At 38.5% G+C, this 26,131-nt stretch overlaps 1 protein-coding gene across 2 annotated transcripts in view; it reads left to right on the forward strand.

The window, feature by feature from the left end:
- LOC103675896 (sine oculis binding protein homolog) overlaps positions 1–26,131 on the forward strand; it is a 160,182-nt gene that overhangs the window by 811 nt on the left and 133,240 nt on the right. For both annotated transcript variants that reach the window (XM_040627588.1, XM_040627589.1), the window contains exons 2-3: positions 12,906–13,044; positions 14,836–15,021. In XM_040627588.1, coding sequence (XP_040483522.1) covers positions 12,906–13,044; positions 14,836–15,021 — 325 coding nt within the window. The remainder of the gene's footprint in view (positions 1–12,905; positions 13,045–14,835; positions 15,022–26,131) is intronic.

Raw genomic sequence — 26,131 nt, forward strand, 5'->3', positions numbered from 1 at the left:
CTCGCCCGCCCCTGTCCCCTCCTCTCACTCGGCTGCCTCCGCCTCCCGCTCGCCTTTGCGTGCTCCAGTTCCCAGTTTAGCAGACCCGGGCTAGCCCGGCTGAAAGATAACTGTCTGAGGGGCGGCCTTCCAGAGCGCCTGCCCATTGTTCGGAAAGGCCAGCCCGGAGTCCTGTCGGCGAGGCCGGGCTCCCCGCCAGGCCAGCGGTGCTCCAGAGGTGGTGAGCGCAGCAGCCTGGCGCTCCAGCTGTTCGCGTTGGAGCGATTGCACAAGAGCAACGCTCAGCTCCGGACCCCCCCCCCTTATTTTCCATGAAGTTGAAGCTTTTGCCTGGCGAGGGTTTTATTCTGTGTTGATTTCATGAGTCTCTCTGGATTTCAAAAAATATATGTGTTTTTCTTTCTGTCGATCACAAACAAGTGGCAGTTTTTAGGGGGACTTTAGTTTTCATTCTGTAACCGTCCTGGTGTTCCCCATCTTCTGCATAGAATTCTAAACACTGCCAACCGACTTGGTCAGGTTGGCGAAGTTTGTGTTTAAAAGACAGACTGGATGAAAATGGCATGCAACTAAATAAAATTTACCGCATTTTGACGCTTTCTTGATTAGAACAAGCATATTCTATGAGAGTGTCTTCTGGGAAGCCCCTGTTTAGAAAGGGGCACATGGATGAGACTTGCTATGAGTACCTAGGTGCGTATGTTTAGCTTTCCTTTCCACCGGAAAATATCTGTAGCAATCTCAGTTTAGAGATTAGAGTTTTTATATCTGGGTGAGGAACTTTGTGCCTGAAAGCATGAGGGGTAGCATCAATCAGTCCAGGGACAGTTAAGGAAGATTTGCCTTGGAAATCAGTGCCATTCCTTCTGATGGAAACCACCACTGAATTCAATGATAGTTTTTAAAAAGAGAGACCGGTAGGAGTTGTTGTCTTACAATGGGGGTGGAATTCAAACAGTCTACAATACCCATTCTTTCTCACTTACCCTTCCCTCCCGTCCTGCATTTCCAGATTGCTTTTCCATTTCATTTTAAATTGGGGGTGGAGGAAGAGGAGAGAAGTGAAGGCACTAGGAAATCACAGCGTGCACTGGCCCTTTAAAACACTGCCTAATGTGATCTATATGGATGGCAGCTTTTAAGTTTCATAGGTTCTAGAATTACAAATTAGCTAATTTTAATCAAAACATGTGAAATGTTATCCCGGCTGGATATAAAGGCCGACTGTGCTCAATGCTTGGGGCTCGCGTTGTTGACTTTGGCTGCGGGCGCACTCCGTGGTTTGGGAGATAGTTGTCCTTCTACAGTATAACAGATGTTTGTCTGAACTGGTGAGGAAGAAACAAAAACAACATTGTGTGAAGGGGAAAAATTACACAATTTTTAGCCAGTGCTGCAGGACTAAGTATGGTATTAACCTTCGTGCACAGAATTTCCTCTTTTTAAAATGTTATTTTTCTTTCAAATCACCAGCTACTATTTGAAGTTTTAGTCCTCATCGTTTCTGTGCAGACTAGCATTAAATAAGAAGTTTTACACAGCAAATAATTCAGTTGCCTGTAGGACTGGTATTTTCTGTCTGGTTTGGACCCATGTATGAGAGATCCCGGCAGAAATCTTCAGTCATGTCAGTGCACACCATGCCAATAGGCATGGATTCCCATTTCTAGAGGAATTGTTTTGTAGGTAGGTATTCCTCTAATAGAAGAGCACCCAGAGTCCTCATTTGAAACATAATTTCTCAAACAGTGGAAGGGTTATCTTGAACTCATTAATATTTTTCTGCATTTAATATTAATAACCATATCAATAAAACCCCTCCTTAAGTCTCATCGTAATTACTCCTCCTTGTCCCCAAACCTAAAGTGTAGAGTGACATAACAAGTTGGTTGCCCTGTATAAAAATATGTGCAACAAAATGTCACCGAGAACACAATGTGGCCTTGTGCAGCTTCATATCGGTGCCGCTGGAGCTGCCTGGCTGTGTTTGCCTTCATCTGAACGGCTTTCATCTGGACCAGTGTAAACTAAACCCTGGTAAGTAATCACTGCCCGGCAGAAAGAAAGGAATGTATACAGCTAGCACGGCCTAAGCTGTAAAAACGGAAACCTGAGCCCCCACCAAGGATCACATATCAAGGCTTGAAGGTAGGGGAAATGAAAGGGGGAAAGAGGAGAGAGCGAATGGAAAAGTCAGCCTGGGAAGTGAGGATCAGGAGGAGGCCCCCCTTAGGGAGATTTGGCTCAGGGATTAGGGAATTTTATCATGGTGTACAGTGACCTACTCAGGTTTCAACACTGGTTGGATCAAGTTGCTTCTCTGTGAGCTGAAAGAAAAAGGACTGGTGTGTATGTGATTTTTTTTTTCCCCTTCGGGTAATAGAAAGGACATTGGTACAAGTGTCTATTTTAAGTACAGCAAATGCAGGGCACTGAGAATGAGCAATAAAATCACCTCATCATGAGGCTTTCTTCAAGATCTCCTAATTGAGATAGTTACATATTTATTTTAAAATGGCTGGAGAAGACAAACTGGCTGAGGTTTAGCTGACACCAGTAATGGCATTGGAGATTGTCTTCACGTGGCTGGGAGCTAATGTTGGTCGCTGTTTCACTAGATCAGATATTGAGTTACATTTTCGTTATCACTGGTTTAATGTGCATGGCAGTTGTAACAATTTTAAATTTGATACAATATAATTTTGTGTGTGAAAAGTACATGACTTGGCATAGCTTGCTTATAGTGTAGTGAAAATATCTTTAAGTAGAAATGCTTGTCTCATTATGACCTTTACAATGTTTCCTTATCTTTCCTTTTCTTCTCCCTCGCTTCATCCTGGTTTTTCTTGATTAAAGAGACTTGTTACTTTACAGTACTTACAATAAGTATGCCTTATTTAATTAGTGACCAGTAGAGATGATTTAAAAAGAATAGATGGCGAAGCAATTTACATTTTGACTATTTTTGTTTCTAAAGTGAGTATTGCGATTGTAGCTAATGAAGACATATTAGTCTTCGGTATACTGTTAGCTCATATGTATTATAATAAATGGATCTTAGGAGGGAATCCCAGCATACAGAAGGGCTAATTGAGTTTAGGAGTTCATCTAGAGCATGGTAGATAAAATATAAAAACTAGTTTGTACTATTGGATGTGTAAATGTAAATATATGTGTTAAGTGTAAATATAGTTGTACTTAAGGGTATGTATTTTGCATACATGGATATTAGTGAACAGGATCAGTGGCTACTGAACAGTAATGCAACTCAAAAAAACTACACTATGAGTAGAGATAATGAGTCAGATTTTTATCTTTTAAAGTGCTTTGACAAAACCAATGTGATTAGATCAAGCCCTCTGCCCTGGAAACTTCCCTTAACAAACCATAATTAATGCATTTACAATGTTACTTCTCTATCAATTGTTAAACTACAGGATAATCTGAGTTAAATGTCTTAGGGTCTCCTTTACTGAAGAATTTTTCTGTCTATAAATATTCCCGGTAAGTAATTTGTACCTAAAATTATGCTTCAGCCCTGATGCCTACAGTTAGAGTCAGGCACATCTGTTAGAGTTTAGTAGTAAACTCACCACAAGATTTGCTAATTTGGTTTCTGATGGTCTCCATTTGGCATTAAAAATGACCTGTGTCAACTGCATAGACAATAAAGCAAGTTGCAGAGCCAAGCTGGTGAGTGCAGTGAGATAAATAGGTTTCCATTAAAAAGAAAAGAGAGAGAGAGAGAGAGAGAGATCACAGTGTGGAAAAGTCAGCATGTTCAAGGTTGAAATAAGCTCACTACTTAAACAGGTATATTTTAAGTTTTGCTGCTGAGACTCCATCCTGATGTCAGACACAGTCAGTCTCAGGAACCTAGAAAGTGGGCTCAGGACAGATCTCACCATGGCATTCACAAATTATGTCGGACCTCTCTGCTGAGCAGTGGCCTCAGGGGTGCCACGTGGCAGGGCTGGGGACTAGTGTCAGCTGGAACATCCTTGGATGTTCACTCCTTGGAAGCTGGAATAGGGTGTTCCTGAGCCCACCAGCTTTGTCCTCCACATTGCTCTCCCTTGTCCTGCTCAAAGCTCCAGTCAAAACCCATTAAGAGATAGTTGTGGGAGGGCACAGAGAGCTATGAATTCTGTTCTGTTCAAACCAGGGTTTTCTGAAGAGAGTCTCTTTCTCCGTCTGTGAACCTGTGAGTGTGATAGAGCAAGATTCTCTAAGCCTTATACAACTCGCAGGTTCCAGAGACGAGGAAATGGAAAGGAACCACTCCACTTCCTCCCGAATCTGAAATAAACATTTGAACTAGAAGAAAATGAGTCTGACAGACTCATTCCCTTCTGCGTTTCCTGCCTATGTGCTTGCCAAGCACTGCTCTGAGAAGCCAAGCCCTACTCTCCTTGTGTGAAAGACAGACTCATAGAAACCAAGAGGTAACGGAGTTTTTAAAGGCAAGTCAAAAACAGGGCCTCGAAAAGGGCAAATACCAGTGAGCACAAGTGACTGTCTGAAAAAAGGAGAGTTGCAGGGAGCGATAGTGTCTTGTTAAAGTGACCATACTTTTTATATCTTCTAGGCAAGTCCTTTTCATTAAGAGTCTTCATAACTTCTCTTTCTTTTTTTAAAAAAATTATTAGAAGTAGTAGAAGGCGGAACATTTAAAAAGCTCTGAAGTCTCAAACTTCCTCTTGTGGAATGGGAAGTCAGCCACACTTACACTCACAAGCTAATAAGATTATTGAATATTTTCCTAAAAGAGGAGGGATCTTACTGGGTGGAATGAGAAAAAAACTAGGGTACTTTGTTTTTGATAGTGCCAATTGAAACATGTAAATAGACATGAAAGAATGTGGTGAGTGAGATTTGCTGAATGTATATTTTAGGATCTGTAGACTGATGGGTGTTAATATATCTCTTATATAACCAAAGGGCTGTGGAACTCTGTCCTGTTTGAAGGCGAGTGGCTTTGGCAGGGACAGAAAGACAATGTAACAAGTCCTGGTGATTTGTAGGGCAGATCTGCAGCTGTGATTGGACACAGCTGCATATAGCCGCACACCTGCCTCGCTTGTCACTGTGTTAGCCTCAGGGCTGGAACCCACAATTTCACAGCATTTGTTTGACCTTTTCTAGGACATTTGATGTCCTGGCCACAGATTAAAATGTGGGGACATAATTATCTGCTCTATGTCGCAACAAGACAATAAAGCAATGCAGGTTTTATATGTGGAAACACACAATTTTGGTTTCATATGCCAATTATACAGACATCCCATTTAGAATATATCAGTAAGAGAACAAGACTTTCTACACAGGCCTGCTCCAGGCCGGAGTTGGATGTTAGTGTTGTGATGTGTCTTCTGCCCTTAGAACTGCATTGTAATCATAGTGTTGTGGCTGAGAACAGTGCTGCAAAATGATCCAAATGGAGTGCAGTGACCATCTTTAAAGGATCTCAAGCTAAAAGGCTGTAGTTCAGGTAAAACCGTTGGTGCTCAATGGGTACTCTTGTATAAATCCAGCTGGTCCTGTGATTCCATGCCTGTGGATGGCCCCGTAACGGGTCGTCTGTGGGGAGTGGCTCATCCTTAGGACACCGTCTGATCCGGTGGGATCATGAATGTGGAAGTACTTTTGTAATCTGTAAAGGGCTCTTACAATATTTCTTTTGCACTGTTTAAATTTTACCTTACGACCTTCTTGCAGAACTCTAAAATAAAGCCGATCCAGTGGGTCTGTGTAAAGCAGGTGACTTAGACCCAACCTTAGGCCAGATGTGGGGATAGAGTTAGAAACTGACTTCTAATCAAGCTCAATTCTTACTTCTGCAAAAGCAACCAGCTCTCTTCTGCAGATTACTCTCACCCCCTTTTAAAATCTCAATTAACAAGTTCAGGGACGCTTAATAGAAATGTACCCCAGAACACAAGGAGATGAAAAGGGAGATAAAGTATTTTCCAGAAATAACCATCATTCTATCATTTGTAATCGTCAACCAGTGGAGATACGAGAATTTTTTTCCCCTACCTTGTAAATTGTTTAGGATTGGGGGTTTCCTTTTCCTTTGAAAGTATTTCTCATAGGCTTCACTTTCATGGACGATGTGTGTCAGAGTGTTTTGAGGTTAAGTCATGTAACTGACAGATCCCTTTTTTGTCATTAGGACTGTGAATGCGGCTGACGTGGTTGTCTATGAGAAGACTATGTGTTAATTAATTTTTAATTAAAATGATTTATTTTTATAAAAATACATGGACACGATAGAAGCGGTAGAATAAGCAACACAAGTAAGCTAAAAGAAAAACAAAGCCTATAATTTTCCCACCCAGACACAAATAACTATCAACATTTTGATATGTATCTTTTAATGCCCTTTTCTATGTGTGATATATAAGTTTTTTTCCTAAACACAAATGGTCTTATAGTGTACTAACCTTCCTTTAAAAACTTAATATATTGTTAATAGCTTTTCATGGCAGTGAAAATTTATCTACAGCATATATTTCAGTGGCAAAATATTATTCCATTTTAGTCATTCCATGACTAAGCTGTAATTTATTTAACCAGATTCCTATTGTTTGGCATATAGTTTGTTTCTAAGAAAAAAAACACCAAGATAAACATTCCTGAACATGCATATTTTTGCACGCATTTCCTTAGAATAGTTCCTACAGTGCTGAGAAATAAAATTTCTGAATGAAAGGGTATTATGTACATTTTAAAAGGCTTTTACAGCATTCAGTCAAATAACCTTTTCTGAAAGTTGTATCAACTCAAATTTCAAATACTCAGAGATAGCTCATTAACACTGGATATTACAATTCTTTTAACTTGCACCTATTTATTTTTAGAATCAGTTTCCCTGAAATTTATTTGATCATTTCTCTGTATTTATACGCTTAAGAAAATATTTGTGAATGTATTCAAATGTACTACAACATGGACTTGAGTATATTGTAAGTGCTAGGCATTGTCCTAGGTGAGGCATGGGGGAAATAAAAGGTTTGTGCCCTCAGTAACTTATAGTATATTTGGGATAGGGGGCATATTTTTATCAAAACTGGGACTTGGAGTGAAACTTGGAATTATATTTGTGGGGAGAGAGAGGACATGGCTTTTCCCTCATTTGAATGAATGATTGGGAGCTCTCTGAAAACTTTCTGCTCTCTTGCTTAAGATACAAAGTTGAAAACATGTCATCGTTTAGTTTTATGTGGACTGGTAAGAAAGAAGTCAGTGATACCTACCTATATTTTAAAGATTTATTTATTAATTTTAGAGGGAGTGAGAGAGAGAGAGACAGCGAGCGTGAGTGTTTGGGGGGAGAGGGAGAGGGAGAGAGAATCCTAAGCAGACTCCTCGCTGAGCATGACTGAGGAACTGGGGGCTCAATCCCACGACCCTCGAGATCACGACCCCAACAGAGACCAAGAGTGGGACTCAACTGCACTACCCAGGTGCCCCGGTACCTACCTATATTTTAAAATCTGTTTGGTATTTTCAAAATAAAATCATTAGTCCTTTTTGAAGAACTTGAAGTACTTGCATTTCAGAAGTATTGTGAGAATTTGTAATTACTGCAATTTTCAAAGTGTCTTGAAGTTAACTCTGTATTATTTACCAGTAAAATGTTCAGTGAAAAAATCATTTAGACTGACATTTGTACAGTACCTCCAGGTAAATAAGGAGAGAATCTAATGAATGTCCTGGAAATTAAGTTTCAACAAAAATATATTTTGCAAGTATCAAAAGAACTCAGAAGGAATGGGGAAATAGTAAAATTTCCAGCCTTTCCATCATCTTTCTGTGACCTATTTTTTTTTTTTTAATTCATGCTTTCAGACTAAATGTTAGGAATATCTTTTTTCCTTAGGAGCCCTGGAACTGAGAGAGGGGAATTGGAGAGGGTAAGGAAGAAGTATGGGGGCAAATAGTAAAACTACAAAGCAATTAGGGGCGCCTGGGTGGCTCAATTCATTAAGCGTCTGACTCTTGATTTCAGCTCAGATCATGATCTCAGGGTTGTGAGATGGAGGCCTGTGTCAGCTCCCTGCTTGGTGGGGAATCTGTTTCTCTCCCTCTCTCTCTCCCTCTGAGTCTGCTTCTCTCCCTCTCTCTCTCCCTCTGCCCCTTCCCCTGCTCATCTGCTCACTCTCTCTAAATAAATAAATAAAAATAAAAATAAAATAAAATATTAAGGGGAAAAAAAAGTATGGACCACCTGGGTGGCCCAGTCGGTTAAGCATCTGCCTTTGGCTCGGGTCATGATCCTGGGGTCCTGGGATTGAGGCCTGCATCGGGCTCCCTGCTTGGCGGGCAGCCTGCTTCTCCTTCTGCCTCTGTTCTTTCTCCCTGCTGGTGCCCTCTCTCTCTCTCTCTCTCTCTCTCATTCTCTCTCAAATAAATAAATAAAATCTTTAAAAAACAATTTAAACATTTTTAAAACATTTTTAAAAAAGAAAAAAAGTACAAAGCAATTGGAATCAGATGCAATGCCCCAAAAATTATAAAATGAGAAGACTAAATTTCAACAGTGAATTTTGAACCCTCCCAACAATACAAATAATTAAGGAGAATAGAGGCCAATGATCAAATCCGAAAGCAAGTAAAGTGCAGTTTTAACATAGGTAGATAAAGGCCTTAGTTGGAAAGCTCTTTATACGTGACATCCTGTAGTATGATTTCTTTGCAACTCTTTGATGGGTCCAAGGAGGTAGTTCCTTTGGAATTGCTGACACATTGGACTATATGGAATTGATCATAGAATGATGTAAGAATCAGAAGATCTGTATTTTTGTTTTGACCTTATTGGGTGATGTCTCATGCCTGTCATTTACCTTCTGGATGCTCTAATTTTCTGTTGTAAAATGAGGGTATCGTAAAGGTTCACCAGAAGTTTATTGTGGAAATCAAATACCCAACTTACAGGGTTATTGAAAGGAACAAGAGAGTTAAAGGATGTGGAAACACTGTAAAGTGCTGTAAGAGTGTTAGACATTATCATTATAATTATAGTGACCTATTTTCCAAACCCAAATTGGACCACATGGTATGAGAGAGGATTTTTGTGCCACTTCCAAGGGTGAGAGGCAGTCTGCAAAATGCGATGCAGATGCCAGAATATTGAAGTTTCTGGCACAATTTTGATGGTTTATGGGAGCAATGATAAAATATTTGAAATAGTAACTGTTCAGTAAAATGTATGATGTATGATCATGGTAATCATGATACTTCTCTGCAAAAGGTACTTAATTTCTTGTGTAAGTAGAAGTTCTTTGATTTCAGAGAATCTTACTGGTGGGAGGGACCTTGAGGGACTTCAGTTTCCCACCCTGTTTCTAGGACATTTGCTGGGTGAATATTTGGGGGGAAACAAATTTCACTCCCTTGGTACAATAACTTGCCTTATTACCAAACATCTTTATCTCAAAAATCTTTGTAGTTTAATGCTTATCAGCTTTAAAAAAAAAAAAATAACATACATGAGAAATTTCGTAGGAAAGGAATAATTTTTTAAATAAAAAACTCCTTTTTTAAGGGTAATAATACAAAAAATGTGGAAAAAACAACTGCTGGAATTTTCTACCAGAACGATTTGAAAACCCTTATGGGCCATAAACATTAAATTCATTTCTTCTAGGATATATTATATTTGTTGGATGATAACTGCAAAAATCTATTTCATTTCCTTTGGTTTAGTACCATAATAAGCCCATATGAGATCTAGCATCAAATTCTACCTAGCAATTAAAAATCTTAAATTGTCTATTCCTTGGGGTTCTTTGATTTCTTAATACAGTAGTGTATAAGACAGAAGTAATAGTCTATTTCTTATGCTACAAGAAACTTTGGTGTTCATTTTTTTCTTTCTTTCTTCTTGCTTCTCCTTTCATGAAAGATTTGAGATTTATGGCTTGAGGGTTTATAAACCTTTTGTTTTCTGCTTTTGCACTCATATATCAAAGCATTAAGGTGTTTATTTTTGTTTTCACTGACAAGAAAGGAAATGTTTTAGAGTTTCTTTTCATTGACATTTATAGTAACTTGAGAATCATGGAATAGATCAAGTTCATATTGATTGTTCCACGAAGCCTCTGAATTTTCAGCACAAGCCATAAACTAAGCGATGCCATTAAGATGCCCCAATAATATGAATTTGGTGTTAATCATCCAGTTGAGGTTTCAGTTTTTACCCTAATGTCTGAAACTTCTGGATTCCATCCCTGAGATTGGTTCTGAAAAGCTGAATGGATTTGCAGCTGGACTAAAACAAACAAATCTATATCCTTGGCTGGGAGGTTGTGCCATGAATTATGCATCTGTAGCCTTTGTGTCACTTCAGAGGTTAGACAGAACCAGAGAGAGAGGCGCCCAGATACAAACGGTCTAGAAAATTGGATATGGTGGCCAAGAGTTACTATGCGAAAGATTTTCTGTCTCGTTGGCACAGATCTCTTGGAGATTGGGGTGAATAGCACACAGACCAATAGAATGGCTTGAATCTGGCTTTTAACACTGTTGGGAGCTGGTGTTTTGATGTCAGGTGTAATCCTTACCCTTGGGGATTTCTGCTGCCGGACCACTGATGGAGGGCCTCGATTTGTGTGCTTAGCGACTGTCATTCTCTGGTCCAGGCGCTTAGCTTAGTTAAAAGAATTGGGTGTTAGGGGAGACTGACGCCTCATTAAAGGGATCTCTTTTGATTGAGTAGAGCAGCATTTAGCTGAGTCCTCCTCAGTGGTAGTCCAGAAGTTGCTGAGCTTATTATACATATCGATCATATCATCTTTGTGCATTCATGAAAAGAATGTCTATTTAATGTGGACATGACCAGCCATCAGAGAGAATAAATGCCTCACTAAAGCTTGATATGGCTGACTGTTGGCCTTGTGGATGGTAGCACTGAATCAATCCGACTAGATTTTTTTAAATTGCCGGTGCACTATACCGTCACAGATAGACCCAGTTGGAGCTCTGAGCTTAAGTGGGCACTAAAGCAAAGAATCTAGCATTCTGTGGGTGGTTTGAAATGCCAGGTTTGTTTTTGTGGAGTCAGTAGTGTAATATCTTTTCTTTTTTATGCAACCCCTGCTGAAATCTAAAGTCGTGAAATTCAGGAGAACAGGAACTCACACGTTGAGGCTGTGCACGCTCTTGGTTTAGCCTGGGTGCTTTGTTTCAGGTATATAAATTATACATCCCAGTGTAATTCGGAAATGACAGCTTCTAGGGAGAATGAGAAAAGGTTCTTTGAGCCACAGAGAAGGTTAGAATATATAGTTTTTCTAGCAAGTCTAGGAAGCTCAGAATGCCTTGCCAGATAGAGATTAAAAAAAAAAAATTCATTCAATATGTCTTAAACCCTTATTCTGCAGCATAGGGCCCTTATTTTTGTTTTTAAAGATTTTATTTATTTATTCGACAGAGATAGAGACAGTCAGCGAGAGAGGGAACACAAGCAGGGGGAGTAGGAGAGGAAGAAGCAGGCTCATAGTGGAGGAGCCTGATGTGGGGCTCGATCCCATAACACCAGGATCACGCCCTGAGCCGAAGGCAGACGCTTAAGAGCTGTGCCACCCAGGCGCCCCCAGGGCCCTTATTTTTATTTAAAAAAAAATTTCCCCAGCTTTATTGAGATATAATTGACACATAACATTATATAAGTTTAAGGTGTACAATACGTTGATTTATTGTATTTATATATTGCGAAATGGTTACCATTAAGCATTAGCTACCACCTCTATCTTGTCATGTAGTTATCATTTCTTTCCTGTGTTGAGAACATTTAAGATCTCTCTTAGTAACATTTGAGTATATGATACAGTATTATGAGCTGTAATCATTATGCTGTACATTTTATCTCCAAACTTGTTAATCTAATAACTGGAAATTTGTATCCTTGGACCAATATCTCCCCATTTCCCTCACGCTCGAACTCCTGGTGACTACCACTCTACTCTATTTCTCAGAGATGTTTTAAGGCACATGCAAGCGTTAAAATCATTAATATAGTCTCACATCTTGTTTCCAAATCTAGCATTGATAAGGTCACAAAAAAATAGTCACCTGATATTAAAGCTTTAAAGCTGTCCAACTATACCCATTATTTTTACAGTTTGTATCTATAATAACAACAATAATAGTACCTTACATTTATATATTGATTTATAGTTCATAAAGTGTTTTCAGGTGTTCTCCAAAATCTGGGCTGACTATTAACCTTAAAGTCATTTCATACTTTTACGTTACTTGTCAGAAGACAATCATAGTGATCTTTCATTTTATGGAGAAAGAATCTGTCACTAGTGAAATTTGTAAAGCAAATTATGCATTGATTTTTAAAGTATATACTTGCAAAGGGAAAATTAAAAAGGGAGACCCTTGTAGCCTTGACAACTGAGACATTATTTCTTGGCTGAGATTTTGCTTTATCTGAGATAAGAGTGATGTTAAAAAACAATACCTGAATCAGAAAGCAATTCTAATTTAAATCAATCTGAACCACAAAAAGGTCGATTAATTGATTTCATTTTCAAAATATTTTCTTAGCTGTTTTTGTGCTTTACCTTTCAATATTTTTGTGCTCCTGTGGGATATAGACTTTGCAGAATATTCTAGAATATGACTTCCTGTTTGTAAGCAAAACTGACAAATACCTTTTCTTCTTATTATCTTTAAGTTGCAAATGTCTGAAGGCCTGTCATAATTGGATGCGTCATCCTGAGATTTAAATGCGTTACAGTTTTTGAACGTGATTTGAAAAATGAACACGACTCTCGGGGAGGTGGGGCTGGTCTGGCCGTAAATGGGTAGTGCAAACAGAATTCGATTTTATGCATTCTTTTCAAATAGTTATTGATTATATAAAAAAGAAGCCTATGCTTTTCTTTCAGAACTTTGCAGAAAACACTATGAATGAACTCCTTGGCTGGTATGGCTATGATAAGGTTGAATTGAAAGATGGTGAAGATATTGAATTCAGGAGCTACCCTACAGATGGAGAGAGCCGACAGCACATTTCTGTTCTCAAAGGTAATGACATTTAATGTCCCTTTGTTCAGGCAAAGAAGGATTAACTATCTCAACCTGCCAGAATTGAGTTGCTTTGGGACTCATTTTGTTGATTATGCCAATGGTTGATTTAAATGTACATCCCCAGTGGCGCTGTCCCGTAAGCAGAATTCCACAGAATGTAAGAGCACAACATAAAACAAAAGTAGACACAGCTTAATCTCCTTCCAGCAGTGGGAGAGCTAGCTAGCGAGGGCTAGGGACCTTAAGGGTTATGGTCCTGCCTACAGATTTATAGAAAGGGACAATGTTTGCTAAGTTCTCCTCCTAATTTCCTGAGTCTTTGATATATTTGTTGTTGGGGACTGGAGCTTTCTATTAAGTGAAATACTGGGTTTGGATTTTTAGACCGTAAGAGAAAATTGTGGTTAGTTTGGTAATCCCCTCGTCCTCCTTTTTTGGTGGGAACTCTAAAGAAAAGCCCTATTTCTGTTTTGTGTTTGAAGTTCCTCCTGACCCCAGCCTTGGACAGGGTAGGAGGAGTAAGAGAGTAGTGCATGATTGGATCCCACATTATTTTATAAGAATTTTCATCAAAGCCCAGCTAAAGAGTGGAAATTAGACACTTGGCCAGGTTGGATTACACTGATTCTATCAGCGATAGCAGTGTCAGATATCTCATGGGGGAAGCCTAGAACCATTGGTGGGTGTTGATATGTATACTGAATTTACGAATCTAAATTTGGAGTGAGAGTTTGTCAAAGAAAAGGAGTATGTAAAGAAGCAATCCATTTGGTGAACTTCAATAAAATGTGGGTAAGATTCATTGTGCATCATCATTGGCAATTTGATCAGTATTTGCACTGCATTAAAAATCTGTTGGCATAAACTACCTGCTCATGCATTTTATTTCCAGTCTCTAAGATAGCGCTTTTCCTTCTTATACGCCAAGCAACAAAATGTAAATGAGCTGTCCTGCAGGCATGTGGAATTGAATGTACGTGACAAATTTCATATTAAGCCCGCTATGAAATTGTACACATCATGTTACAGAGATAGTATCATCATTGTAAATGAAAAATGCAAGTCATGAGTTTATATTCTATAAACTAATAGCTCGTATAATACTTGGTCTAGGTAATAATCTTTGCCTCTGGGGAACATGGAGAGAGTGCCAGGATATGCTTCTAGAGGGAAAAAGTTGTTTTCCATGGTTGAATTTTTTTTTATATGATTCACATGCAAGGATAAAATTCACAAAGTTCAAATCATTGTAAGTTTTCTTTATTTTCATTTTTGTTAATATTTAATAGATATTAATTGGTTGATTTAAAGAGTTTACCCTCTGAAGCAAGTTTTCTTTCTAATAATCTGCTTCTTTCTCATTGGTTCTTTTGATTATTATGACCAAACTTTTAATACAGTGGGCCCTAGTGATAGGACTGGAGGAGCATGGTTTTAGCCTACCGCCCTGGTAGCCAGAGGGTGATGCCTGCTATCTATCACTTTGTACACGGAAAAGGTTAATTGCCTTTCAGGTTTCTATGGGCTTTCACAGTGCTAAAAGTCATCACCGTGATACAATTGAGATATTAGCTATCATAGTAGAGCAAATTGTAAAGGAGCCACCTGGAAATTTATGGTAACAAGGCTGAAAAGGTCCAGGATGGTCTGTGGAGTTCCGGTAAAGTGTTTAAAAATCTGCAAGGAAAAATTTGTTTTGTTGCATAGCCCTTTTACTTGAGAAAACGTGGTCCAAAGGAAAACAAGTCCTTTTGTAATATTGAATGTGATTTTTTTTTTCTTTTACAGAAAATTCTTTGCCAAAACCAAAATTACCCGAGGACAGTGTTATTTCACCATACAATATAAGCACAGGCTATTCAGGGCTTGCCACAGGAAATGGACTCGGTGATTCACCTGCAGGGTCCAAGGATCATGGCAATGTGCCCATTATTGTACCTTTAATTCCTCCGCCTTTCATAAAGCCACCAGCAGGTAAGTCGTTACTGGGGTTTCCGATGAGAATGGTTCATAGAAAGTTGTAATTATCTTATAAATAATTATTAAATGCCCAAGGTAACTTTGGAAAAGACTGTCTTAGGAACTTCATAGACAAGAGATATCAGTGCATGTGTGATTTAAAGTAGCATTACTCTGTTAGGCAAACTCAGGCAAAGTCCCCAATCTACTTTCAACTGAATGAATTTTTCCTACCACTGGCTACAAAAAAGTAATTTTCCTTCTCTGGAATCATCTGTGAAAAATAAAAAAGGATGAAATAATTTTATATACCGACTGACTGAACGGTGTGGTGGTGTTGTGAGGGCCAGGTCTCCTGAGCCGGACGTCCTTCTTAGAAACAACCTAGATTGTCCATCCCCTCCATGGAGTTCTTTCTAATTCCTGGGAAACTCTCTTTGAGAGCTTTAAAGAAAAATGGATGTCTGAATTTCACTTGCATGCAAATGTAATCAGTTCTTTAATATTTCCAGAAAATCAGATGGCAGCGTATGAAGCTGGATGGCAATGGGCTGAGCTTTGTGTGATAGCGCAAGCTAGGGTACAGCTGTGTGTCAGACAGAGAAAGAAGTTCAATAATATTGTATCTGGCTTGCTGTGAAATGTTGGAATTATGCTAGAATGCTTAATTGCTACACTGGTTATTTTTCTGTATATTCAGTTGAACAATGATAAAATAGTGAGTTTTGATGGCAGTACTTACGATAACTTACTGAAGGGAATGTTTGAATTTTTTTGGGTTGGGGGGAGATAGGTGTGTGGTTATGTTTCCATATATGGTGAAGATATTTGTAGATATAAATTCCTGGGCTTATGTTATAAATATATTTATACCATATCCCAAGTGTTACTAACATTTTTCTTCATAGTATGGGTATGTTCTCTTGCTTAGCCTACTCCATTTTAGTAGTAAAAGTGTCCTTTCATGTTGAGGTCCTCAGATACGGTGTTAAAATCCATTTACCTGTCAAAATCACTTGAAATTGTGTTTGTCTGCTAATTACTAATATATTTTGTGTATCACATAAAGTTTGCCTTTTTAATGTCCCTATTCTCCTTTGGTTGGTTGTTTTCTGATGCAGAGGGACCCAGATGTATCTCCCAAGGGCCAAAGACATACTCTGCATAGGCCACTGGGAAGGGGAAGAGTGACTAATTTTGTAAATGTAGGGTTCATAGTCCAATGCGTGTCCAGTGGCTTGGGTGAGTGGTGATGATAAATGGGATCAGTAAGGCTGTATGTCTAAGTGGAAAGAACACTGGCTTCAGATTTAGGCAGATTTAGACAGATTGGGCTCAAATCTAGCCTTTTCACTTACCGGCTCTGTGAACACGGACATGTTATATAAGCTCTCTTCTCAGTTTCTCCATCTGTAAAATGGGGATCACAGTTTTGTCTCACAGGATTGTCATGGCTATGAGATGAGAAAGTACACGTAAAGCACCTAGCATAGTGCCTGCCACATTGAAGCCATTCAGTAAACACCGGGCCTCTTTTTTTTTTTCAGTCCTTAGTCTGCCCTAGAATTATCATGCACATAATTTGTGCATACAAAGGTGTGCATCCAAATGCAAGTTCCCCTCTAAGATTTATTTGAGCAAAGCAAACAGCTTTAGAAATTAGCATAGCTGAGGCTAACATGAGTTTGGCGTGCCAAAAAACCTGCCCNGGAGTTTCCTGCTGAGCCAGCCACGTGGAATTCAAGCACACAGCCCCCATTTAACTCTAATTCCACATCAGATCAGGAAATAAATATGCAAAGGGATACAGGCCAAAAATTGAGCCTTGGAAGTTGTAGACATAGGAACTCGGAGGAATTAGAAGCCAGAGTAACTGAACACCAGTGGTTTTATGCTGTCTTCATGCAACTCCAAAGCACTCATCTGTTGAAAACAAAATGTAGGGAAGGACGTGTTTAATTTTCTGTATCTGCTCTAAACCCTGATTCTATGCTTCTCCAAGGTTCTATGTGACAAGACAAAGATACAGACAGGATCTCTGCTTTCAAGGAGTTTTCTCCATTAATCTCTGAACAGAAACACTTACAGGAGAGATGAATTTTGATTTAATCATATTATCTAGTGCAGGGGTCTGCAGACTTTTGCTATAAAGGGCCAGATAGTGTTTTAGGCTCTGGACTGTGCTGTCTCTATCAGAACTACTGAACTCTGCTGTTGTAGATAATACATAAACAAATGGGTGTGGCTGTCTTCTAATAAAACTTAATTTACAAAAAAGGCAGCAGGGAGGGTTTGGCCCCAGGACCATAGGTTGCTGATTTTTGCACTTGGGTAAGATTGGCAAAAGTTTCATGATAATAGGAAGTTGAGTAGAGTTTCTGAGAGTCAGGCTGTGAGCTTTGCCAAGGTGCTGTGTATAATATCATAAGGGACAGCAAGACAGATAGGATGATAGTGGGGTTTTCAGGGTATGTGGTGAGTTTTGGCACATAGTAGGTGCTCCAATAATATTTGTATGGCTGATATTCAAATTCCTATTGCACATACTTACGTATGTAAGTACGGGCCACTCTGTTGTTCACTGAGAAAATGCTAGTATCTTGGCTGGATTAGTCCCAACCTGTCAGAGTTTAACTGTAGCTTTACTGACAGTGATGTGAATAACTATCCATAGATAAATAAGGCCCGCAGATTACCCAACAACTTTAATCTAATTAGTCATTTTAACTCCTACTTTTGTTAAAACTTTTACCAAAGTTGTTATAACTGAGTTGAGGCACATTCCCTGTCAATTTTAGAGCTGTATGTAGGTTAACCTGGCATTCCCGAGGGAAATTAATAAATGGTACAATGGCTAGAAGGAAAAGGCCCCTCGATAATCAGCCCCTGAATAATTTGGAACTGACTGTATCATGCAACTGTCCACCTCTTGGGGTAGGAAAGACAAGGATCATACGTATGTTTTGGACTCCTGGATAGAAAATAACTGTTAGCATTTAAATTATTCCAGTTCTACAGTGAACTGGCCATGTGACAATGCCAGCAATAATAATACCTTATGTTTGTATTAAATCCTTTATAGTTCATGAAATGCATTCATATTCATTATTTGATTTGATTTGATCTTCACAGCGACCCTGGGAAATAGCGTGCTAGATATGGTTAAGTAAAAAAACCCTCAAGGTCAGATAGGTCAAATGGCTTTCTCAAGGTCAGGTGACTTCTAAGTACTTGAGCCAGACTAGTATCAATGTCTTCTGACTCCTGATTCATAATGCTTTTTAATATAAAGTTGCTTTTTCAGCATATTTGTACAAAACTTCCTTAGACTGCATCCGAGTAAGAGAACTTATTAGTCTGCTCGTTCAGATTCCCCAGTGACAGGGGATACGACGTGTTCCTGTAAACAGTTATTTTTTAAAGTCCACATCTTTTGGGAGACTTGATGAGTTCTCTGAACCTGAGAATCTGTGGTTCTGTGAACTGGGATGACCTAGTAGGAGCAAAACCCCAGCTTGGTTTTAAAGTGCTTGCCATCATGAGGCAAGTTGCTTCTCCTCCGAGGTACCAGAGGGCTCCATCTGGTTGGACACTGCTTCCAGAGTGTGTTTCATGTGCTTGGGCGGGCTCAGCACTGGATCCCATCCATGTTTGGCAGCCAGTGGGCCCAGTGGAATACTTGTGATTGGGAACATGGTGACACCACACTTGCTTGGATTTCTACTCTCCTTTTGCACAGCTGCATACAGAAGTGTGGGTGTAGCTTATTTCTGGGCTGGGGGAATTGCTTTCTGTTCCTGCCCCCCCTTCTCTTCAGAGAAGAGGAGCTCCCTGTGCTTTGGTGATTACCACAAGTGTTGTCCCTGCTTTGGCCACACACGTTTGTGTACAATTTTGTCTGATTTCCAAGGCTAAGCTGCCCTTCCCTCATCAGAGACAGAATTTGGCCCTCAGTGTAGGGTTTGTGACATCACAGTCGTTACTATGGTAATAGACTTGTTATAAACACAGGATAATAGTCCTGATTTTGCTTTTTTTTTTTTTTTTTCTCCAAGCAGTGAAGGGAATCACCATGATCCTTAAATAAGACTAACAGACTTTTCTGTAGACTAGGAAGTGGACAGAATAAGGCTTTGGCATATAGAGCCACCATTAAAAACAACAACAACAACAACAACAACAACAACAACAACAAAACTGTTAAAAGAATAAGAAAATAATAGAAAGTACTGACTACCTTTTTCTTTTTATGCAAACATCCCTTTATCCTTTTAGTTTGAATGAATATGAAAGCCTTCTTCTCTGCTATTTAAAAAATCACAGCATGAGCGTAGTCTGAAGTGGCAGAATATGTATCAGCAAGAGTTTTGAAAGATAACTCAGGTTAATTATATTGTAACCTTCCTGTAATTCTTCTCATATTAGAGATTTTAATATAGGTTCAACCCTTCAGGACTTCATTCTAAGAGGGCTGTGCCAGTAAAGCACTTTCAGCATGGATTGTAAAGGCTGTGCTGTAGTGAACCTCCATCGAAATACTTATGCCTACCCTACTCCGCTGCTGGGTTGACTATTGAAGCCAAGCCATTCAAAATGGATTTTAAATACAGATATTTTTTACAAAGACTTGATATTGGTCTTTACTGCTTTCCAAATGTAAAGCTTCACTGACCAGACCTCAGTCCTCTGCAGTGGTTGGGCAGGCTTGGTGCTCCCTACCCTGTCTACTTCTGGTTAAAGCAGCCAGTTGGCACTTGAACCAGGATTTTTATCTCCTAGTCTCAGACTTGCTCCATGACATTTTTCTCCCAAGAATTAAAAAAAGAAAATCAGTGAAACTTTTGGTGTAATTATTTCCGTTCATGAGAAAAAGATGAAATACAGCAACTTTTCCTAGTGAAAGTTGCACTGAGCTCTGTGTATCTAGGAAATGACATTTTAAATCAGAGTCTTTTGACAGGCTTTCCCAGAGGCTTACAACTTGCCTATTACAAGTCCAGAATCCCTCTAAGTCCCTGAATACTTTAAAATGAAGTTAAATATACAAAAGGGAGGGAATATATTTCTCTGGATGCATTTATATGGCAGTTTTGAATAAAATGTTGCTTGTTTTGTTATTTTTACCTCAAACGGTAAGTGACCTTCCTCTTCTTCCCCACTACCCACATGAGAAATGAAAGGTAGAGTCTATCCCCACAGCATATACAGGTTTATGTGGAGGGAAATGAGATCAAACTCTTAAGAACTTGATTCCCTGTGTGCAGGAGCGTCTTGACTTTCTTTGAAAACAATGACCATTTCCTGTCTTCCAGGATGGTTTGCTTTCAGTGAGCTTTCCAAATTTGTGTTCAGTCATAGTCATGGAAATATGATATATTTTTTCAGGCAAATCTTAGAATTCTTCAGGGGTTATAAGAACTGGGCTCTAAGGAACCATTAGCTTAACTGAGAATATGGAAACAATCACGTGATCTGCTAAGCCCTATGTATATAGCTGAGCAACCCACAGTTAATAAGCATGTTACTTTTTGGCTCTTATAATTCTTACAGGGAGTTGTACTTGCAGGGAAGTGGGAATCAGAATGTGGTTTGCATTATGATCATTATTTATTTTATCTGTTATTCAATATTCTTGGGGCTTGCATATGAATGATGTATTCCAAATAGCCATTGAGAAAACAGGATTTAATCAAAATTGCTCTGCCATTTATTTATTTGTCCAACTTTTAAAATATGATTATTAAATAAAATTACCTAGAGTTAATGGGATTTGGATGATTTACTATTTACGTAGCAGATATATTTCTCAAAAAAAAAAAAAAAAGATGTTCATTGAACCCTCAGATCTGGAGAATTTTCCAATTCACTTAGGAAAAGGACAGGAGGAATTACGGTGAATGGCAGGAATAGGAATAGTTAATAATAGTAATGATCTAATCTCATCCTAGCTAATATTTTTTGATCACTTATTATGGGCCAGACATTGTGCTAATAGATTATTATCTCATTTAATTTTCAGAACAACTCTGTGTGGATGCTATTATTAACCTTGTTTTACAGATGAGGAAACTGAGACCCAGAGCAACTTGCCTGAGGTCACACAGGTAATAAGTGGCAGAACTGACATTTGAACTTAGGCATAATGTCTCCTTAACCCATATTTGTAGCCACTGGATTATCCAAAAACCTATGTCAGTCAATTTTGTGTTTACTGAATGTGCTTCACATTATGCCAGATAATGCAAATGTGTATGTCATCATCCCTAACCACCAGAAACTTACAGTGTACTTGGTATAATCAAAACATCATTCCACTTTGACTTTGGAAGGAATTTTAGCAGCATTTGGAGTGCATGGTGGCAGTAGAAGGGTAAAATGAAGTAGCAGAAGGTCTATAGGGAGATAATGAGGAACTGTTATATTTACACAGTTGAAGAGAAATGGCATCTAAAACATAATGTAGGCCAGAAGATAGCCATTTGGAATTCAAGGCGATTAACAAAAGACACAAAATGAAGTCTAAAAATGTTACCTACTATGATATGGGCCAGTTTTATCTTTCTTTATAAAATTGAGAGTTCTTGAAAAGTGTGGAAATCAAATTTCAGTATGTTCATTTTTTTTGTAATAACCATCTATCACCATAAAAAATTATTACAATATTATTGACAATATTCCCAGTGTTGTACTTCTCCACACTGACTTATTTTATAACTGGAAGTTTGTACCTGTTAATCCCCTTACCTATTTTGCCCATCCCTACTCCCCTCCCCTCAGGCAACCACTAGTTTGTTCTCTGTATTTATGAGTCTGTTTCTTCTGTTGTTGTTTGTTTGTTCATTTTTTTAGATTCCACATACAAGTGAAATCATTTGGTATTTATCTTTCTCTGTCTGACTTATTTCACTTAGCATGATACCCTCACGTTGTCATGAATGGCAAGATTTCTTTCTTTTTTATGGCTGAGTAATATTCCATCGTGCATATTCAAGCATTTGTAATGCCAAATCAAATGCATGTGTGTGTGTTTAAAGATTTATTTATTTTAGAGAGAGAGAAAGAGAGAGTGGGGGGTGAGGGACAGAAGGAGAGGGAGAGAAAGAATCTCAAGCAGACTCCCTTCTGAGCACAGAGCCTGACACATGGCTCGATCTTGTGACCCTGAGATCATGAGCTGAGCTGAAATCAAGAGTTAGACGCTTAACCAACCGAGCCACCAAGGCACCTCTCAAATGTGTGGCTTGAATGGTAGCATGATATGGTAGAAAGACAACCAGAGCAAGAATCAGGAGACCTGGGTTGTTAATGCCAGCTCTGCTGTTTACTGGCCGTGTAAATAAAATAAGTTACTTTGCTTCTTTGTGCCTCAGTTTCCTTGTCTTAATAATGATGTAGTTAGCTTAGGTAATCTGTAATTACTCTACATTTATAAAATCTTGATTTTGTGACTTGTATAGTGAATTTACCACCTGATTTTGTGATTTGAGTCTATTTTAATATGCCATAATATGTATTTGTTAGTTGATTGAACATATTTTAAAAAAATCACCTATACGTGTAATTATGGCAGCCAAAAGTCTGATAGAAAATTTATGCCACTTAGACAACTGTTAGTGATTGTTAGTTTTTTACTCTGGAAGAGTGACTTGAAATAAAATATTTAAGTTTTAGAAAAACTGCTAGAAAAAAATGTGAAATGTGAGTAAATGAAAAGTCTATATCACACATATGTCATTAGACCTAATAATTTTGATGTTACACATAAGTAATGATTACTGGAAGTAAATCCCAGAATTTTTGCAAAAGAGAAGTCACGTTATGTCCAATTTAACTTATCAAAACAGACACAAGAAGGAATAGAAAACTTGAGTAGTCCTACATCTATAAAGAAATTAAACAGGTGTGTGAGTGGCTCAGTCAGTTAAGCGTCTGACTCTTGATTTTGGCTCAGGTCATGATCTCAGCATCGTGAGATCAAGCCCTGTATTGGGCTCCATGCTCAGTATGGAGTCTGCTTGAGATTCTCTCTCTCCCTCTCCCTCTACGCCTCCCCCTGCTCATGTGCTCTCTCTCTCTCTAAATAAGTAAAATCTTAAAAAAAAAAAAAAAGAAATTAAATAGATATTTTCTACAAAGAATATGCTAGATGCAGATAGCTTCAGTGGTAGATTTTACCAAAAATTTAAGGAAAAAAATAAAACCAAACATAGAGAAACTCTCCTAGAGAACAGGAAAGAAAGGAAGGAAGGAAGGAAGGAAGGAAGGAAGGAAGGAAGGAAGGAAGGAAGAAAGAAAGAAAGAAAGAAAGAAAGACATTCACTCATTTTATGATCCCAGCATGACTTTGATCCCATGACATGACAAGGGCATTAGAAGTAAGGAAAATGATAATTTAATGTAATTGAATTACATTAAAATGGAAAACTTATGTTCATCATGAACACTTATTCAAAAACCTTCAAAAAAATCATAGCAAGCAAAATCCAGTGATGTATACAAAAGGATAATACATCATGACTAATTTGGATTTTTTTCTAGGAATGCAAGGTTGATTTAAGTTTAAGAAATCAGTCAATATGTTTAACCACATTAACAGAATAAAATAAAACGTCATACAGTATTCTCAATAGATGCAGAAACATAATTTGATTAAATTTAACACAATAATAAAAACTCTTGGCAAAGTTGGAACAGAACAGAGCTTCCATAATATGACAAAAACTATCTACAAAAAAAAAAACCTACAGCAAGTGTCATACTTAATTTGAAATATTGAAAGCTTTCTTTGAGATAAGAATGAGTTAAAGATGACCACTATAACCACTTCTATTTAATTTTGTTCTAGAATTCATGATAATGTAATAAGGCAAGAAAAAGAAACAAAAAAATATAAGATTTGAAATGTAGAAATGGCATTTTGTTTATAACCACCCCTTCTCCATCAATGTACAGGTAAACTATTATAATTAATGAGTACATTTATCAAGGTCTCTAAACATAGGTAATACCCCCAAATCCATTATATTTCTATATACCAGCCACAAATATATTAAAAAAACAAAATTTATGCAAAGGTGCATAAAATATACATGTATTTTTTCACAAATAATGATCCTTTGTCCACTCACAACTTCCGTTCAACAGGTAACCACTTTTATGGTAATCATTGCCTTATTTTCTTCCATAGTTTTACCACCTGTGGACGCTCCCCACTGGCAATATAGTTTATTATTGCCTATTTTTGGGTTTCAGGTAAATGAAATTATGGAAGCCAGCTTCCAAAATGGGCCTAATGATCCTGGTCTCTTGGTAGTTTCTTTCTACATTGAATCAAGGCTGATTTGTATAACTGACTTCTGAGGCTGTCATAAAAGGTTATTGGAGTTTTTGCCTAGTTCTTTCAGATTGTTCATTTTTGAGGGAGCATAAGGAAACTCAAGCAGCCCTGTGAAGGGGCTCAGGTAGACAGGAATGGGGCCTCCCATCAGCAGCCAGCACCAACTTGCCCACCTTGAGGTTGAGCCCTCTTAGAAGTGGTTCCCCCAGCCTCACTCAAGCTTTCAGATGACTGTAGCCCCAAGAGACATTTGGCTGTAACCTCATGAGCAACTCCGAACCAGAATTGCTCGAAACTTCTCCCAAATATCTAACTCACAGAACCCATGGGCAATAATAAATGATTTTTGTTGTGTTAAAAAAAGACAAATAATGATAAAAGGATGTGCGTATAAATCGTTGCAGTGGAGTTCAGAAACAAATATAAACAGATTCTGGATTTAGGACAAATATATTCATCAGCTTGGGTTACCGTAACCAAATACCATAGCCTTAAAGAACCAAAATTTATTTTCTTAACAATTCTGGAGAATGCAAGTCCAAGATCAACATCATTAGGCTTGGTATCTGGTAAAAACTCTCTGTGGGTTACAGACGGTTACCTTCTCTGTGTTCTCATGTGGCAGAGAGAGATAGCAACTCTCTGATGTTTCTTCTCAGAAGGACAGTAGTCTCATTAGATAAGGACCCTACCCTCATGTGCATTATTGAGAGAAAAGATCCTTGTCTCAAAAAATATTAAGTCCTTGACTTGGAGACCTAGATTTTGAAAAAAAATTGTTTAATTTTAACTCTTCCTAATTTAGATACTAAACCCTAGAATATGATTTTAACATTTTCCCCCAATATCTAGTCTGTTTGTAGACTATTCAAAATCAACTATTTAAATCAACTATTTAAAATCTCATCATTCTTTATTATTAAGGCGTTATCATCTGTTTACGTGAACTATATCACAGTGAGACCTGAAAGTTAAGTTGCAGGTATATGACATAAATATCTCCCAGAGTGGTCTACTTGAGAGCAGCTTTTGATATATGTAAGTAGAGAGAAATGAAGGGCTACTGGGTGAGTGACAAAAGGAAGATATTCAGTACTTTATGCCAGTGGTTGCTTTGCCTCCTGGGGGACAGTTGGGAATATCTGGAGATATTTTGGTTGCTACAGCCGGGAGAGAGCAAGTTATTGGCATACAGGGAGTAAAGGCCAGCCATTCTGCTAAAAATCCTACAATGCATGGGACAGCCCCACAAGGAATTATCTGGCTGAAAACGTCAGTAGTGCCATGGTTGAGAAACCAGGCTCTACAGTGATGACAGCTGTGTGTATGGGTCACCTCTTGTGCATCCCTCTGTATCCTCTTGGTCCCACTTCTTAATCCAATGATTGCTGTGCTCCTTTGACAGCTTAGGCATGTGCATTCTGAAAGGGCCTTGCCTCACTCTTATGGCGTACATCCGTAGCTTCTTGCTGTGGGGCTTCTCTGATGTGGCAGTGCGGGCACCATGTAAATCCTGTTGGCACTTACACACGGTTTGGAAGTGTAGAGGAATTAACACACTGGGTCAGTGGGTCATGAGAGTTGATGAATAAACTCTTCCTTCTTTTATCCCCTGGGTGAATAGCTCTGAAATGTATTTCATAAACTCCAAAGAATGTTTTTTATGATTGAATACCACTTTCCCTTAGCAACACATCATTATATTGGCTCTTCTTCCTCCCCAGGTTCTTTTCTTATGCCCCTCATTCCTACTTCTGGAATCACATGCCCAATAAACCACCAGCATTC

This window comes from Ursus maritimus, unplaced genomic scaffold (assembly GCF_017311325.1).
Source record: "Ursus maritimus isolate PB19 unplaced genomic scaffold, ASM1731132v1 scaffold_13, whole genome shotgun sequence".
In the NCBI taxonomy this organism is placed as follows: Eukaryota; Metazoa; Chordata; class Mammalia; order Carnivora; family Ursidae; genus Ursus; species Ursus maritimus.